Source organism: Enoplosus armatus, chromosome 5, assembly GCF_043641665.1.
Source record: "Enoplosus armatus isolate fEnoArm2 chromosome 5, fEnoArm2.hap1, whole genome shotgun sequence".
In the NCBI taxonomy this organism is placed as follows: Eukaryota; Metazoa; Chordata; class Actinopteri; order Centrarchiformes; family Enoplosidae; genus Enoplosus; species Enoplosus armatus.
In genome coordinates, this window is record NC_092184.1 from 18,102,894 (window position 1) to 18,121,688 (window position 18,795).

The 18,795-nt window shown below is 41.8% G+C and overlaps 1 protein-coding gene across 1 annotated transcript; it reads left to right on the forward strand.

Annotated features, from left to right (window-relative positions):
• The first annotated feature begins 3,182 nt into the window (after positions 1 to 3,182).
• Positions 3,183 to 17,971, forward strand: stard10 (StAR related lipid transfer domain containing 10). The gene is made up of 6 exons (XM_070905460.1): positions 3,183 to 4,002; positions 12,526 to 12,673; positions 12,792 to 12,895; positions 15,429 to 15,546; positions 16,224 to 16,276; positions 16,894 to 17,971. Exons 1-6 carry the CDS (start codon positions 3,844 to 3,846, stop codon positions 17,098 to 17,100), a joined length of 789 nt encoding a protein of 262 aa, XP_070761561.1. The 5' UTR covers positions 3,183 to 3,843; the 3' UTR covers positions 17,101 to 17,971.
• Positions 17,972 to 18,795: the final 824 nt, after the last annotated feature.

Here is an 18,795-nt window from a genome sequence, read left to right on the forward strand (position 1 = left end):
ATGCCTGTGTAAGTGTCACATTTGTTGACAATATGGGATTTACTGTACGAAATATTGTTGACACACCTTGTGCCTTTCTCCCCAGTGTGAACACACTTATCTAGTGATGTGGTTTTTGTTTGTACTTTATCTGCTTTATTGTGACTGCAAAAAAGAGAACAGAAAATAAAAAGATTAGTCATTGTGGAAAACCCAGTGGGCTTGAAATAATTTAAATGGTTGAGGAAGAACAAAAGTTATCCACCACACACACACACACACACACACACACACACACACACACACACAGATGCCTACAAAAGCAGGGTTGTACTGCAAAGTTGAGAGGAAACTCTGCATGAATTTATTACTTTCTGCACAAGAAACCTAGCTTGATATTCCTGATAAAAATATATCGGCTTGTCTTTAAAATGAAATGAAACGGCATTTTGAGAGCATCTTGCTACCTTGGGTTCATGTAAATGTTTCCTGTTGCGATGCAGCAGCAGACAAAAATGCAAAAAGGTATTGTTCAAATTTGTAAAGCAATGATATATCAGTTAAGGAAAGACCCTCTTATTTAGATTGTTCAGAAATCTGATGGTTTTACTTGTTGGCATTTTTATCTACACCTACTACTTGAATGTGATGAGGTTACCACTAAAGAAAAGTTTTTAAAAAAAGTAGTTGAAAATGCCATTTTCCTGTGACTGAAATACAATCTAAACAGAGTCGTTCTTACATCCCACAGTGGAGTAGAGCTGCAATGTATTAGGCGGGTATGTTGTGTGCTGGCAGTATAAGCTTACTGTGCCTCACCACACATGAATCATAAGAGGACATCATGCTCTTCCATCATAAATCCGCTGGCACCTTTACCAGCCATCCCATCTAAATGCTACAAGGGAGTCAGTGTGGGTGACACCTGAAAATACATCCATTCCCACCAACAAATACAGCTAAAGATGCCCACACTAACTGTTGCTGCAACTGTTGATGTGCTTGGGCCCATATCTGTTTTACTATCACTATTGATCTCAACAACAATGAGATTATATGATTTTTTTCTTGATGATCACCACCAGTTGTACTTTTCTTCCATGTTATAAGCACTTTCTTCCCTGTCAGAGCCTCCTGCAATGGCCCACCTAGTTTGGCCTCCTCTCACTCACCTATCTGAAGAGGTCAGAGGTCAGGGTCAGCGATGGGAAACTTTTACAGGGTTTTATTCACAGTTGAGCACAGGTTGTCGCATGGCAGCACAATGGCTTTGAGGGAGTGTGGGTTGAAAAGACAGTTTCAATAACCAGAAAGCTGTAGTGCTCCTGTGCAAAGCAAGAGAGGAAAGCCCACGCTTGCAGAAAGGGAAATGAGAAAGTTATTCTGTGATGGGTGTACACGGTGCACTACTGAGATGTCTGAATGCTGTTAAGAGCTTACCACTGTACTGTAGATTAGAGTAGTAAGTGGGAGTGCTGTATGATGTGGATCAGGGTAGTAGGCTACAGCACTTTGGCCACACTACAGTACCTGTCAACCGCCACAAAATGAAACACTTCAGCACTGAACAAAAATGAAACATGCATACACATATGTGATCCTAAGAAGAGGCGCACTTGGGCCTCAAGATGTCGTGAGAACACCCACAGATCAAATTGAGTGAAGGAGGCCGATAATGGGTTTACACACACTCCAAGATGAAAGGAGGGAGAGCGACGAAACAGAAAATGGCAACAGAGTGAGGGAGTGTAACAGATACACGGTGACACTTAATATAGGTCGTGAGTTTAGCAATGAAGAGTTCACAAGGAAGCATGGCAGAAAGACAGGTGAGGACAGATACTTTACACGTCAGCCAACAGGGGCCAGGCGCGCCCCCGCTGCGATAGCGCGGGTTGCGTTCAGATACTGTCGGGAATATAAAAACCATCAACAGAGTAACCATATAGATAGGAGTTGCTGTAGAAAAAAAACCTTGCCACCACGTGCAGCTCCTTACAATATAATCGTTTATAAAGGGGGGCTTGAAAATAGAGTTTAAATACAGTTTTTGTGGCAATTTTACACCACACAACCCTCGTGACATGAAAGAAAACGCAGGCCTCTTCACCCTTCACAGCTTAGCTGCACTTCCTGGGTCAAATGTACCAAATGTGAGCCTGCTGCTGAAAACAAATTGCTTCCAAAGTTTTGTGTTACACCTTCATCTTTCCTCCAGCTGTAGACCTAATGATAACATCTACCATAACTGGCAGCCTACAGAAAAAATATGTTGTATAACAGTTGTATAAAGCTAATTTGGTGGATTTCATACACCACTGTAACGTTACTGTTGGTCCAACCAAAATTATTTTGTTCCCATTAACAAAATAGGCTACTTAGCATAAGCTAGTCTCCCAAAAATGTGAATTACAAGCTAGTGCTGTAAAGGGAGAAAAAAAATCTTAGCTCAAACGTTAGCAGGTTACAGCTATAGTTAGCCAGCTGTACTCACATAATGTGCTTTCACATAAAGTCAAGTGAACATAACATTAATCAATAGTTGTTGGCTACTTGGTGTGAACCAATGCAAAAATGTTAATAACAGTCTATATATAAGTATTTTTTGTCTTAAAAGTACACTGATGACCTGCTTATGAAAACATTGCTCCATAGCACTACTTGCGATTAAAAACTCCACTGAGTACCTTTAAATGTTAAAATAAAATACAACAGTGTGAAGCACAAAAACCAGTTAGACCCCAGTTTAACATGCAGGTTGCATATATTTGATGTTATTGTTGTAATGACTGTTTTCAGTATGCTTCAGCTCTTTTGTCTTTTAAATAGGTTATAATGAATAACGTCAATGTAAATAGGCATAGATAGTGCTATTTATTGCACGTTTTCACTCGGCTGTAACTTTCGAAAACTGCGTTTCAAAGCAGGGGCTCTGAAATAAAGCAGTTGCCAGCAAAAGAGGAGCAATCTAATTAATTAAAAGTCCACCTTGCCTTATTTCCAATCAAGAAGAAGTTAAACGAACAAACTGTCAGCTGAGAGTTTTACGAGGAGCACCTAAAGGCAGCACAGGGAGGCGTTTCCATTGAAGCCGTCGTTGCGTCGCCAGCCTGCTCACTCAGCCTGCTTTCTCCTCCTCTCCCTCTCCCCCTCCACCACCTCCTCTTCCTCTTATTTCTCACCGCATCTCCTCTACAGCACCTGCCACAGCAGCGATGGAGAGCTGCTGCAAATTAATATAAGCTCACGGAAGACCGCAATTTGAGCGAGGTAAAGAGGAAGACACGCCGAGGGACAGACAGACAGAAAGAGAGGGAGACACGGAGAAAGAGGGGGAAACGGAGAGTGACCAGCGGGAACACAGAAACATATGGTTTGTCTGAAGAGCGGCTGTTTCTGAGGACTGCTGAACCGGACTGAAACTTATTCAACCACCGATCAACTATACGGCACATTTGATCCGTGCACCTCGTTTTGTGTTGGGCACTTCTTCTTTGCCTTATTTTTGCGTGCGCTCACCTGTGTGCGGCTGTGGCTTTCCACCTCTGTTTGATTAGTTTGTGCGGGGTGGATTGCGGTTGTTGCACCTCCCTGAACGCGCGCGCGCGCACACACACACACACACACACACACGCACACGTTGATCATCACAAGACGCGGTGCAGCCCACAAAAGCGTCTTGCGAGGAGGAAATTGAATTAGACAAGTTATTCCCACAGAAGAGGAGGAAGAGGAGGAGGACAAGAGTTGCTGGCTCTCGGCTTCCCTTCATTCCCCCGGCTCACTGTGTCTCCTGCGGGCCCACCCACCAGGAGTTTCTCAGACCCCCTCTCTCTCCTCCCACCTTCCCCCCGGTAACAAGCCATGTCTGCTCAGACTGTGACCATCCCGGACGACCGGGCATTCGCCAGCTTCAAGGCGGAGTGTCTGTGCGAGGAGGGCTGGAGCATGAGCTACAACAAGGGGGGCGTCACGGTGTGGACCCAGGTTCTGGAGGAGGGGAAATCCGTCCACAAAATTAAGGTGAGCCTGTCTAGGAATGAAACGGGGTATAGGGACTTGCCTCTAGAATATGTCAAGAGGCAATAACGTGTAGATTTGAGTCCTAGAGACATAACAAACCTGCACAGGAATAATAGAAGGAAGTGAGCCAACAGTCATTTGCAACAAAAAGGGAATGAGAGGGAAAAAAAGAAACTGTATAATCCAGTTGGCAGGGAAGAGCATTTTCTATATTCCCATATGGTTCAAACTGCTGACTTGCTTTAACCACTGCTTTTTGCTGCATGGCAGTTGCAGAGGCTTCTCCAACCCACTAACACAGCCTACAGTGTGTTGTCCCTTTTTGTAAGCACATAAACATTTTTAAAATAGTCCCAATGTGATGGTAACAGTGTCACTGTTTAACAAACACATCCTGTGTTAGATTCACTCGTCTGTTTGTAAATGAATAATGAATTCATGCCTCATGCACATTACAGAGAAATCCCCTCGTACTAAAGAGAAGTGAGAGCAGGAGTCGGCCTCAGGAGGCAGGCTTAATTCTCCGGAGGCACCATTATTTTTTGCCAGTGGAACTATTTTCAGGTCTCTACTTAAAAGCATATGAGGTGGTGTTGAGTATGACTTGTCAGTTTCCTTTGTTGACCTCTGAAGAGTTGGATTTGCATACAGTTTGTCATTCATTGAACACACAGGGAAGTGAACAAAAGCACGCACTGAAATACAATACAATAGACAATAGAACTGACAAATGGCTGAACAGTCGATTACTTTTTAAGTTTTTTTTATTCAGAGGTTAAAGCTTCTGAAATTTGAGGATTTGCTGCTTTTTCTCAGTTTCATATTCTAAATTGGGTTTAATGACAAAATATGCAGGTTAAAGACATTATTTGTAGGTATTTTATTGACTGAATGATCAACCAGCCCCAGAACAGCTTTAGTTTACAGTTTGACATTCATAACACAATGTGCGGTAGAGGTGGGGTGGAAGAAATGTAGAAGTTCCTGTTTAGGAATTGTTTAGGTAAGGTAATAATGTGACAGGCATGTGAAAGCACTTGATGAGTAAACTTTGTTATCAAGTCAAATAGCAGTCGTGGCAGTTTCTCTCAAATGGGGAATGTTTGTCTTTGGGAGTCGGTGTGGTGGCGTCATCAGGACAGCGATGCCCCTTTTAAGCCGTGGAAAAACTGCTGCGTACCACCCAACACATTATATTTGACCACAGTCATTAATAATGCTTTGTTAGTGTTCTGGGACAGAGACCCAGAGGGAAAAAAAAAACAAAAACACAAATTCAGACTCTGCCTTCACAGCACGCTTGTGGCAAGAGTTATCCCCTGAATAGGAATAGATGATCAGTAGTTTGAATTTGCACACGTTAAGATACAAAGTGAAAGTTTAATACAAAGTTCCCTTTTCTCATTAAGATCATCAGTAAAGAGAATGAAATGCTGCAAGCCGTGATGTAGTTTGTCGGCTCAGGTGATCTGTCTCACCTTTGACTGGCTGAAGTTTGTCTGTTAATAACCCTATAAAATGTATAAATGCCTACTTACAGTGCATTCATACATACATATACTTAAATCATGCATAAGTAGTTATAATAAACGGTGAAATGTTTTCATCCAAACAATGTGGCTTGTTCTACATTTAGCCGCAGTTTTGACCAAATCTAGCAGCAGTTGGGGCCTACAGCTCCCTGGAACTTGTTAAAATGGATCAAGAAATCGAGAAAGATGTTGTTATCACACACTTGCAGTTCACTTTGCTAGTGCACAATACAGTCTCCTCTTAGCCTCAGACGTTGGCTGACAACCTGACAGACTGGTGTAACTGGCTTGTACAATTTCCCCCCGGGGATCAAGTATTTCTGGTTCTGATCAAAACCTCTCGCAGTGATGTCACTTTCACTTAAAGACAGATCTGGCTTCACAACTGACAGTTTTTGGGAAGGTTGCTTCCACGTTTTGATCTGACCTGACAGAAAAATCTGATTAATGTCACTTACTCTGGGATACATTTTCCACTCATATTAACACATTTAAACACATTCACCTCTGTGTAAATGTGTGTGTGCTTTCCTGCTGGTGTATCCGGGTCTGAAGAGCGTGAGCGAGCCACCAGGTGTTTACTTTGTTAAATAAAGTGATGTGTGTGTGTGTGTGTGTGTGTGTGTGTGTGTGTGTACGTGCGTGGGTGTGTGTCTGTGTGCGTAAGGGGGAGGGCTTTTCCCAGCCCCCTTTATCTGTCTTTGTACCTGTGAGGCAGTATTGTGTAAATCTGCCTCATTTGCCTGTGTGATTCCTCAGGGTATGTCCTGTGTGTGCTGAAGGAGAGGTGTATCATGTCTGCATCAGCAGGGAATAAAGTGTGTGTGTGTGCGCGTGCTCAGAAGAGATTAGGAATTATTCATGCTTTTTCATACAGGACAGGTGTATTTCCTCACGGCAGCTCTGCAAACAGAGACAAGTAGAGAGTACACACAGGCACACACACACACACACACACACATTTGGAGTTTGGGTGCGGTTTCATTCTTTTAACTGGCACTTTATCTTTATGCAAATAAGACAGTTACAGGAGCTTCATTTTGAATGGCACGTCATCGTCTCTCTCTGGTTTCCTTTTGGTCTCATTTTGTCCAAACCCGGACATGACACAAGTTTGTTTATTCCTCTGCAAACCTACACAAAATGATGACATTAATTGTAGTTGTGTGTAAATATGGAACTCGGTGTGTATGTGTCATGCTCATAGGGGTGTGTGTGTGTGTGTGTGTGTGTGTGTGTGTGTGTGTGTGTGTGTGTGTGTGTGTGTGTGTGTGTGTGTGTGTGTGTGTGTGTGTGTGTGTGTGTGTGTGTGTGTGTGTGTGTGAGGGTAAGGGCATTCAGCGATGCCACAGATACAGCTCTTCTATTTATAGACGAAATAAAAGCATGCATCTTTGCTGATGCATGTCGAATGATTAATGCGAGTGTTGAGACTTCCTGTTTCCCTCTTTACTGTAGCTTTGATAGCCGTAAAGAAAAAGGGATATATCCAGACTGGCAATCATCATTATCATTAGCGGGCTAATTATCACCAGACTCATTATTGTCGCAATCATTGCCACTGTTATATTCATCAATGATGACTTTTATATCACGGTGTAATCACAGCTGTAACCATCATCATCATCATCTTCATCATCTTCATCATCATCATCATATCATTTGTCAGCACAAGACTCCACACAGACAATGCACAATGTGTGGATGTGTGTTTAGAGTGTAGGTGGTTTTGTTTATTTTAACAGTTTGACAAACAGTCAGACACACACACACACACACACACACACACACACACACACAGACACACAGACACACATTTACTGGAGGCTCCTGGGTTTGCCTCCTCCCCTGCTGACACACAGGGAAGCCCGGCTCTGAATCACACACGCACCCGTCTATTTTAATTTTTATTTTCTTGTACGTATTGTCTTCCACAATCATGTATCAGCACATCAGCAAATGATGAGAGCTGACAGGTTGGAGGGAAGGAGGAGAGTGGCAGGGAGAGAACAAGAGTGGGTGAGACGGGGAATAAGGGAGAGAGAACGAGGAGTGGGCGGAGTGGGTTGGATGTGCAGGGGTCAGAGGTCATTGGGTATTCAGAGTGGGCGGTGGGCACAGTGTGGACTCTGACCAGGCATGAAGAATAGCCTCACCAAGCCACACACACACACACACACACACACGCACTTATTGTGTTGTGTTGTGTTGTGTACCTTCTTGTCCGCCTTTTTGTCTCTCTGGCTCTATTTCATCTCCCTGAACTCTCTTTCACCCGCCTCCCTCTATCTCCGTCTCCTTGCTTCATCTGTTGACTTCACCGAATTAGAGTGTAATAGAATTAAGCACACGTGTACTTAGCTGGCTGTATGTCTTTTGCTCCCTACAGTTCTCTTCATTCGCCTTTTCATTTGGCTTTCCTTCTTGCTCCTACTCCTGTTTCAGTTCGCCTGTGGATACAACACATCCATTGTTCTCCCTGGTCTTTTCTGACCTACAAGTCCTCTACCAGTCTGTCTACACACATACACAGATATCTAATATGAGACCTTACAGATACTGGTGTACTGTCATTATTTGCCTATGGTAGCCTTCTGTAGATATCATACATTTAACATTTGCGGTATCTGTATTTTCCTCTGAGGTACGTCAACAAAGCGTCAGGAACAAGCCTGTAATTTTGCAATAAGCAAAGCGTCCCCATCTCTGCTGTCAACAGGAATCATCATGCTTTCTCTGTTAAAGGCTTTGTTGTCTCCCTGTAATGTCGATCTGCAGCCATGCCCCCCGTTCTGTAATAATAGAACATTTGTAAAGGTTTTAACTATTGTCTTTAACAGACTGGCATTGCATTAGTTTAGGCAGAGCAGTATCAGATGACTCTACAACCACTAATCACATTTTAACAGTCTGTGAGTTCGCTTTTGTAATCTCCCCTGGCCTCCACATGTTCTGGTTTCTTATTCACAGTGCTGAAAACTTTACTTATATCCTTTTACTAAATTAAACATAGTTATACCACAATGTAAAAATACTCTGCTACAATTAAAAGTCCTGCATACAAAATTATACGTAAGTATTAACAGAAAAATACACTTTCAAGTGCTTTTTCATGCAGAATGGCCCATTTCAGAGTGTAAGCTGCATTTTCATGTTGTAGCTGGTCAAGATTCAGCTGTTTTAAAGGCTTTATACACTCAGTGGCCGCTTTATTAGGTACACCGGTACAATCTAATGCAATCCAATACAACAGCTAACTATAATTTAATTTATAACAATGCATATAAGTTGATGACATGTAGCTTTAGCTTTCAAGTAAATGGATAGTATAAAGTTTGCATAAAATGGAAATACTCAAGTAAAGTAAAAGATAAAGGCAAAATTGGACTTCTAAATGAACTTACTGTAATCATGCCGTACTTGTTTCCTTGTGTATTATTCATAGTATCGTCCATATATTGTATTAATATTATGTATCTTGATTTATTTGGGGAGTGCTCTAAAGAAAGTACCATTTTCCACCAAATACAAGCGCATAACCATTTGATGCTATAAATGTTGTAATCACCAAACAGATTGCCTTCAAAAAAACAGTATTTCTTAAAATGCTTTTCAATGAGAAGAGAGAACCATGGGGAGCCTTTTTCACAGTGGTCATCTTGAGAATGTAAAAAATGTAAAAAATTATAATCTCAACTCCAAGGTCCACTTGCTAGCTGTTTCAGAGCTTTCAACCACATCTCACAGGAATTTTGTTCATGTGATAACAAGTGGTTGTGTGGGTGGAACGTCATTACCTGTCTCTCTTCAAGGATGGAATAATATAAATATCATTTATAACTTTTCACTGTTGCCTTTGCCTCCACCACAGGGGTGTCACAGTGTGCTTTAGCTCTGTGATGGTGTTTCACTTAGCACACTGTGGTGCATACTTTTGTTTGTCTGTATTCACTCTCACAGAGATATTGTTTATAGCTTGTGGCTTTATTTGGCCTGCATGACTTGCTGCCTGCCTTTTTTAACTTCTTTAACTTTCTTAACATGCACCCCTGATTGCTGCCCGTGTGACCTATTCATCCGATACCTATATGTATGAATAACTGGAGTCTAACAGGACATTTTCAGATTCCTCTCCATATTATGAGTATCTGTATCTGACCCTGAAATCATATATCAGTCTACCTCCTAAACAGAAGCATAAATTAGTTCCAATGATGTCCCTGATTAAGATAAATATAGACTTTGATACCCTGTGCCACATTCAGACATTCACATGTTCTTATTCTGTCTGTTTCATGTTATTTTGTTGTCAGCATTCAGTGCGTATTTACCCGCTTTCTGCACCCTACATTTCCTTGTTCTCAGTTATGGTTCTGTGTTTGAGAGATGTCCTTTCAATTTAGCATTTTCAATTCAGTTTCATATTGTGGCTGGTCGAGAAGCCCTGTGAGATTATGGCTATGTTTAAGGGCTATATAAATAAAATTGACAGCAGTGGTGCAGCAACAAGTGAGCATAACACTCACGTACAGTTACGTTACTGTGGATTCAGAGGTTGTAAAACAGCATTTTGCGAACAAGTGGGTTGGCAGCCAAAATGGGACGTTGAGAGTTATAATGATATCTCGTCCCAGGACAATTAACTTCACTTAATTTGGATCTTTGCCTGAAAAAGTGTTCTGAAATGGTGACTCTTTGTGAGTTCTCCATCCTTACTTTTACTTTCCCACTTGCCTGCCATTATTTCCCGTCTGTAAAGAGAAAGTAAAGAGAATGTTTGTTTGTCCGAAATGGGTATTTGATAGCGACGTTCTTGAAGTGTTGGTGAATGTGTGTGTTAATCGATATATCTGCTGTAGGCTCTAGGGATGGCAATGTCGGTCCGTGTGTCGGTCATTTGGTCCACCATTAATTAGCAAACACGCTAAACTAAGACTATAAACATTAACATGAACGTAACATACGGTTAACATTATACCTGCTAAACCAGCATGTTAGAGCTGCTAGCATGGCTGTATGTTACTTTTCACAGGTCAGAATTATTAGTCAGTGATTATTAGTAAAAGATTTTGCAGATCAATATCTGAATGAGCCATTCAGAGAATACGGTTCTGCCATTTAAATGGCAAGTGCATATTTTGTGCTGTCACACCAAGGGTGAGCACATACTATTTCACTAGCTATTGTTGTTATAGACTGAGAGGAGCTCTCCCATTTAAACAGCTGTACAGGCAAATGTAGAGTGAAGTTGGTGATCATTTTCTTAAATGAAGTCCTCAGGGAACAAGGGAAAGAAGATGCACAGATTGAGCTTTAAACCCTCTGGGCTGATTTGTAATGGGAGTTAAAATCATTTGGGACAGACAAACCACCCTCGGTCCATCACTTTCTCGTTTACTCTTCTTCTCGTGCTCTGTTTTTCTCTCTGTCTCTCTTGGCCTCTCACTTGCTCATAGTGTTTCTTTGTGTCTCTCATCCGCCACTGCTCTGTCCTTTGTTGTCTTTACATGACTCCCCCTTCTCTTTCTCCTTGTTGTTATTATGAAGACTAATTCCCCCTGGCATTTGTAACTGTAGTAACAGCTTTACTCAAGGGCTGCACACCTCTCCTTTACACATGGTGTATATACAGTGCCATCTACTCCAAGCCTGACATAGGTGGGAGTCCCCATGGTTTCATGAATAAGCTGTGACACACCTGCACCAAACTTGTTCCAAATCAACAATTATGGATTTATAAACAATCAAAATGTATCACTGTAATTTATCTTAAGGTGTCTTTAAAGGTCCCCTCCAGACATGTATTAAAACTTATACAAATAGTCTGCTTGGAACAATACTGTGTGTCTAATATGTTTTTTCCACAAATTGTGTTAATCTCTAACGTTTCCTGCTGGACACGAGAAGTCTCCTACTTCCATTCTCCATGTATGTGCAAGTTTCTACATCACACTTGTAAAAGTTGCAAATTGGACGAGGATTGGCTTCTAAACTGTTAGTGACGTCACAAATCATGCTTGTGGGCCTGCCCCTTAAAATCTGATCGTCACTGAGCACAGAGAAACTTTCCGCTTTCAGGAGATAACATCCTTCTAGAGTCAAACTCTGCACGTTCATCATTCAGCTCAAAATAAGAAAAACATCATTTTGAGTGGAGGGGGACTTTAAGTAAATTTTAGGATCCAAAATGGGTGCTGGTCTATTTCACCCTGCATTACTTGTTGAGTAATATTTTATTGACTCTGGTTTGCAGCATGAAAGCGATCATTACTGGTTTTAAAAACTATACATGTCCAAACAGCAGGGGACTTGTGGACGTGTATGGCCTCTAAAAGTCTAGCACTGAGACCTGCTGCTACGCCATCCCTCTCACAGACCATTTGACCGACTGTGTATGTGTGTCTGTCTTTCTCTGTCCTGTACTGACTGTGCTGTTTTCCATTTGAGAGCTCAGGTCTAGTAATGACTCATCTGTGGTCAGTGGCCTGTCTCTTGATTCTCTCCTAATTCTCTCCCTGTCACACACTCTCACACACACACACACACACACACACACACACACACACACACACACACACACACACTCTTTTACTCTGCAACCACCTGATGTCTAATCACTTACATGTCAGTTGCCATATCTGTCTTTGATGTGTTTACCAAGGTGTTTTTGGTTTCACACCCACCTTTGTCGGCGTGAACAGCAACAAACTCTAGCACTCCTCAACAATGGCACACATACTTTACTGGGAATTTAAGGGTTGCAGCTTTATTAAAATCTAATGGATTTTCCTGCATCATAGCTTGCATTGGATAGAGCTCTGAAATGCTTTGCACGATCAGTGCAATAGCATGAGTTACGTATCGTAAATATGAGCTCAATAAATCTGGTTTAGTCTATGATTCAGTTATGTTAGCTCTGTGTACACTTTCCTTCATTGGCTAAAAAAATTTAACACTCTTGTGTCTCCCTCTGTCTGTCTCTCTTTCTCAGTGTCGTATGGTGTGTAAGGACGTGTCAGCTGAGACCATGTACGACGTTCTCCATGACATTGAGTACAGAAGGAAATGGGACACAAACGTCTATGAGACCTTTGATATTGGGAGACTTACAGTCAATGCGGATGTTGGTTACTACTCATGTATGTTGCACACTCAAGTGTAAACGTGCCCTTTATAAAAAGCATCCTCATTCATTTGTCACTAGTGCACATTGATCTGCAATGTCTTGTTCAGCAGATTTGTCTTGTTTGTTAACAGGGAAGTGTCCGAAACCTCTTCGGAACCGCGATGTCGTCACGCTTCGCTCCTGGCTGCCAATAGGGAAAGATTACATCATCATGAACTACTCTGTCAAACATCCTGTAAGCGCGCGCGCACACACACACACACACACACACACACACACACACACACACACACACACACACACACACACTACCTTACACACTACCTTACACACTACCTTACACATGCCCAGCTGGGGCCCTGCTCATTCACCCCTCTATAACATGGTGCATATGTGTTCAAGGGTGCATTGTGAAACAAATGGCCCGTTTAGAAATGAGTGCGCACTGACATGAATGTTGATCCAGTTTAGCAAGCTTAAGAGCGTTTTCCTGTATGAAAAGAAATCCTTAAATGTTTGTGGAAAGTCTGCAATACAAAGCCCTCTGTGTGTGTGTCAGTAATTTAAGCGTCTCATCTTGTACGGAATGACTGCATCCAGGAAGTAAAGAGAGCTTGGCACCTTTCCAGAGAGAGAGAGCACTCCCTTACCCCCTGGCCTCGATGCTTTTACCTGGGAGAATGATAGATGTACTGTGTGCCGGCAATGCATCAGTTTAAGTGTAGGATAGTTCATTTGATTCAGTTAAATACATTGTGTTTTTAGTTCGGCTTCCAGTCTGGCATTTGAAGAACTTAAGTAATTTAAAAGCCAAAGGCCAGTAAAACAAACTTTGATTAGAGAATGCTGAGATGATGTGAGTGACTTTGGCTGTGTTAATGGGATTGTCTGGTTTATGAAATGTCAGAAAATAGTGACAAATTCCATTCACATTGTCCCAAACAGTCTAAAACCAAAGGATATTCAGTTTACCATCTCATAAGACAGAGAAAAGCAGAAAATTCTCACGATTGAGAAGCTGGAACCAGATGATGTTTGGCATTTTTGCCAGAAAAATTACTTCTCCCCTCCTCTTTTCATGACTCATATTCGTTTTCTTCTGTCTTTGTCTTTTCTGTGTCTGTCCCCCCTGCCTCTTTCTCTCTGTCTTTTTCCCTCTCTGTTTCTCATTCTCAGTTTCGCTCACTAATATAATGTTTACAAAAGGATAAGACCTCTCATGTGACTGTTGAGCTGTTGACTTCCGCCTCCCCTTCCGCATTCCTGCATCAATAAGTGGTTTGCGAACATAATAGACAGTATGTGTGTGTGTTTGTGTTCCACGTGTGTGTGTGTGTGTGTGCATGACTCTATGTGTGTGTGATTAGCCAAGGTCACTCTTGATAATCAGTAGAATTGGAGAGCTTGACTTGTGGAGTGCAGCTTAAGGGGAGTGTGTTGAGTGCTGAGTTCACGCGTCCACAGCCAGGAGTCACTTATACTTATACTGTATTTGACACTACATTCATCTGCGCTCTTTCACATGAATAATAACAACTGCTTTTTCAGTCACACATTAAAAAAATTTTTTAGCAATCAGCAATCTTTGAGATCCAGTTGCCACTGCCCTGTGGCAACTGTGGTTTGCGCTACTGCAAAACTGGTTATATATAGTCTAATTTGTACTTGTGAGAGAGACCTATATGTTTATATAAGGGGGCAGTTGACCTCAAGTACTTTTTTAACCACAATGGCGGCGTGGCTTCAGGGATGGCAGTGTCGATCTGTCTGTTGGTCCGCCACTTTCGTGCAGCCTGAAATATCTATCCATCTAACTATTTGATGGATTCAATTTTGTACAGAAGTTCATGGTCACCAGAGGATGAAGCTCCCTGACTTTGATGATACCGTGACTTTTCCTGTAGCGCCACCATGAGGTTGACGTTTTTGTATTTTAGTGAAATATGTCAACAACCAGCGGATGAATTGCCATGTTTGGTTCAGATCTATGATTCCCAGAGGATGAATCCTTTTTCATCATATAAGATACATGAATATTCACAGTGTAATGCTGGAATCAGACATTCAGGGCTCCTTATATGAGCCACAATACAGTGTGGGTGATTTACGTCGTATGGAGGAGGAGGAGGCCGCCAAAGCTGAGAGTCAAGCACTGCCGTCCGGTGAGGATAGCGGTGCAGAGCTGCCCTGTGCCAGGGACAACTGGTGGTGCTGCTGCTGCGGCATTCTGGTTGTTGAAGGTTTTCTTCCTTTTGAGCAAAAGGGAATACCACAGCCCTCTGTTTTCTCTGATCACGCAGCACCAATTTCAAAAATATTTGCATCTTTCTACTGCATAGACAGCCCAGTTTTATGAAAAGACCATCTTTCCAGCAGTGAAATACCCCTTTTAAGTGCTCCTCCTTGTACTGTCCCAGTTAGCACAGGCTAACCAGTACTGGACTTTATCATCATGAGTAAGCATCTTTAGATATATAGTCAAAGGAGGCAGTAGTGGAATAGTGGGCTGGAGCTGGCCTTTACTGCTGTCTTATTCACAGGGTAGTGTGGTCTGGATTTGCATCAGAAAGATGACTGAAGTAGAAAATCAGATTGACTGGCAGCAGAAAAACACAACACAGAAAAACATCCTGGTGCTTACCCTGCACCACTTATGTCAACCATTTGATGGATGGTCATAAAGAGCTAAAGAGGTTTTTTTGTTTGTGTGTGTGTGTGTGTGTGTGTGTGTGTGTGTGTGTATTTATGTGTGTATATTGTCCCTACAGAAATACCCTCCTAAAAAGGACATGGTGCGAGCTGTGTCCATTCAGACTGGCTACATGATCCAGTGCCAGGGAACCAACCAATGTATCCTCACTTACATGGCCCAGGTAGATCCAAGAGGTAACTAATACACACACACACACACACACAAAAAAAACACACACGCACACAAAGGCAATCAACAGCAAAAACATACAAGGACAAACTCATACAGAAATGCAATAATAGAAGTACACACACAAAAAAAGGCTGAAGCACACAGGTACACACACACACACACACACACACACACACACACACATTTACTCACAAAGTTCTAATGAATGATTCATTGCCCTGCCTTTATGTCAAAATGAGTCACCATAGTAACCATATGAAGGACAGAGTCTATTTCACCCTGCCACCTCTCTCTCTCTCCTTCACTCCATCCCTCTTCCTCCTCTCTCTCCCTTCTCTCTTTTTTGCTCTCTATTTTTTCATTAATCTTTTCCTCTTATTCTCCCTTTTATTCACTCTCTTACTGTCACTGTCTCGCATGCAAGTGCTGATTGTGTAAACCTCTTTAATCACTTGTTTGTGTGTGTGTGTGTGAGAGAGGCAACTGGTTGCAGTGAGTAGCACGTTACAAAGCCTCACTTTGATCCTGGATGACATGACATTTAACAAAGCAAACTTTAAATTATTTTTTTTATGTCTTCTCCATCCTCCTCTTTTCCTCTCTTTCTCTCTCACTTTCATTCTCTGTCACCCTCTCACTTTCCTCCATCTTCCTCTGTTCACACTGTGTCTCTTTGCAGGTTCATTACCCAAGTGGGTTGTCAACAGGTCTTCCCACTTCCTTGCTCCTCGCGTAAGTCATGTGCAGATTAACACTGATTCTGTGAGCGTGTTGTGTGTTTGTCGACGTGCTAATTCACAGGCAGCGTGCATTTAGGTTACGCACAGCACAGTGCCTGTCAAGATGAGGAACCTGCATGCGTGCAATTCTTATAATCTCTCCTACACATTCTAGAAACATACTGTTTACTGTATTTGTTTGTCTGTTTTAGAGTGTGTGCATATTTGTTGAAATAGGGCAAAGATTCTCTGGAGAGCACCCCGGATGGAGGAATCCCATGATGATAGTCAGAAAATAGCAGCTCAGCGAGATGCACAAATCCCACTGAAAATAACCGTGCTGATGACTTACACTAACACAATAAATACAAGAATAATTTTCTGTCTGGGTTTTATAGATTTTTTTGATCAGGATTCATTTATAATTTAAAATATAATACATAGATACGTAAATGTTACCATTTGATTTGGCTTTTTAAACCAGTCCAGTCTGCTTTATCTGAGCATAGACAAAGAGTGAATATTGTCAACACAGTCTTTTCTATTAGCTGAAGCTGTTGTTGATCCATACATATCTGTAAACGGGTATGTCCTCTTTCTTGTGTTGTTTATCTATTTTGTTCTTTTTAGGCAATGAAGAAGATCCACAAAGTCTGTTTGAAGTATTCAGAGTGGAAGCAGAGACACAACCCTGGCTTCAAGCCCTGGCTCTACCCAGAACAGACTACATTACCCAGCATCCCACTCTCTGAGCTCAGCATCCAGCATGCCGAGAGCCTGGAGAATATTGACGAGAGCTCCGTGGCTGAGACCCAGGAGAGAGAAGACAGCGACTAACACAAATACACACACACACACAGCCATGCACTCACACACACATGCACATCCATATATACACGTATGTATATGTGATTCTATATGTGAATATGTGTGTATATACATACACACACATACTTTCATACATACTGTATGTAAGCATTCATGCACACAGACAAACTCATACTTGACCAACTCCATCTCTTACTTACATACATAATGTATGAACACATGCATAAACAAACAACATAGATGCACTCACAAATACACACCCACCCACTCACAAGGGGCAGCGAAACCATTACTACTTCATTGTAACCAGAAAAGAGGCTGTAAATGTAATTTTTTTTTATGGCTCTTCAAGGGATATCAAAGTTTTCTAATCGGGACCTATGCATATTATCATAGCAGCATATATTTTCAGTAAAATTTACTGTTAAAATGTTTACAGACGAACCTGATATGAATAATGGATTTCAATTTATTTCTACGACCTATCTCGTGGGTAAACATCCATTGCAGCCCCTCATGCTCATGTATACAGTAAGGGGACACACACACACACACACACCATTTACTCATACTACATTTATGCACTCAGACATGTATATACACTCAGTTTGTGTCTTTCTGTCCATGTTGTGTGTCTGTCACTCATTATGTGCCTCCCATCACATTTTGTAAGCACATGATAAATACGCAGGTGTGCAGAAGGCAGCTGGAACCCCCAACCCAACCTGCAACCGTCTCATACACACACACACACACACACATACACATACACAGATGTTATACTCACACGTACTGTCTGCTCCTCTATTTGAGAGATGTATGAATGTATGTAGAGTTTAAAAAATTAAATGCAGATTCCTACAAAGGTTTTCAAATTTCACCGGTGAGCTGAGTCATTTTTTTTATCTGTGTGTGTGTGTGCGCATGGTTGTGCTGATGCAATAATAGGTACAAAGAATCATTGACCTGATTAAGTGGTTGATCTGCTCTCATTCACACATTGTTTCAGTGACACACACACACACACAAAACCATTGATTTTAACACTGTGCTGCTATGATTAGAAGAGGGAAACACCATGACATACAACCTATTGATAAACACTTTATCACTCACTGGCAAGTGTGCATGTGTGTTCGTTTGATTGCATGCACCCATTGTGTGCGTAGTGGCCTAAATCAGAATTAGGAATCCCCCAATCTGTTGGCATGGCAACACTGAAATCGACTCAGCACCAAAGGGAGACATGGAGAGATGAGAGCTTGCATGTCACAGAGAAAGTGACTTATTGCAGGGTGTCAGCCCCCTATCCCCTTTGTAGAAATAGAGTAAAGAGCACATATGCTGTAAATGGACCACGTGTACAACAGCTACAATGTCTGTTTCCCTGTAGTTAATTGGATGACATAATGCTTGTCTTACCTAACACACTCACACACAGTAACATGGCTTAAGGTATGCCAGCATTAGAAAAAGCAAAGCAAAAGAAGATTATTTGAAAGTCCATAAAGCTATCTGTCTGTGAGTGCCTCTGTAAGAGGAACATAGTGTTGTACTCTACATGTAACGTCATGCCTTAAAATGTTTGTTTTTTTCTGCATGTCATCCTCTCTGACTGTTCCCTCTATACAACATCCGCCTCTGCGTATGTACCACCTAATGAAATATGAATGATGAAGGAAAGAGTATGCGAGAAATGCAATA

What these genes read in the sequence shown, in the direction of transcription:
- stard10 (XM_070905460.1), top strand. Translation starts at nt 3,844, where the DNA reads ATGTCTGCTCAGACTGTGACCATCCCGGACGACCGGGCATTCGCCAGC. An exon ending in ACTACTCTGTCAAACATCCT is followed by an intron (nt 12,896 to 15,428) that starts GTAAGCGCGCGC and finishes TTGTCCCTACAG; the next exon opens with AAATACCCTCCTAAAAAGGA. An exon ending in GGCCCAGGTAGATCCAAGAG is followed by an intron (nt 15,547 to 16,223) that starts GTAACTAATACA and finishes GTCTCTTTGCAG; the next exon opens with GTTCATTACCCAAGTGGGTT.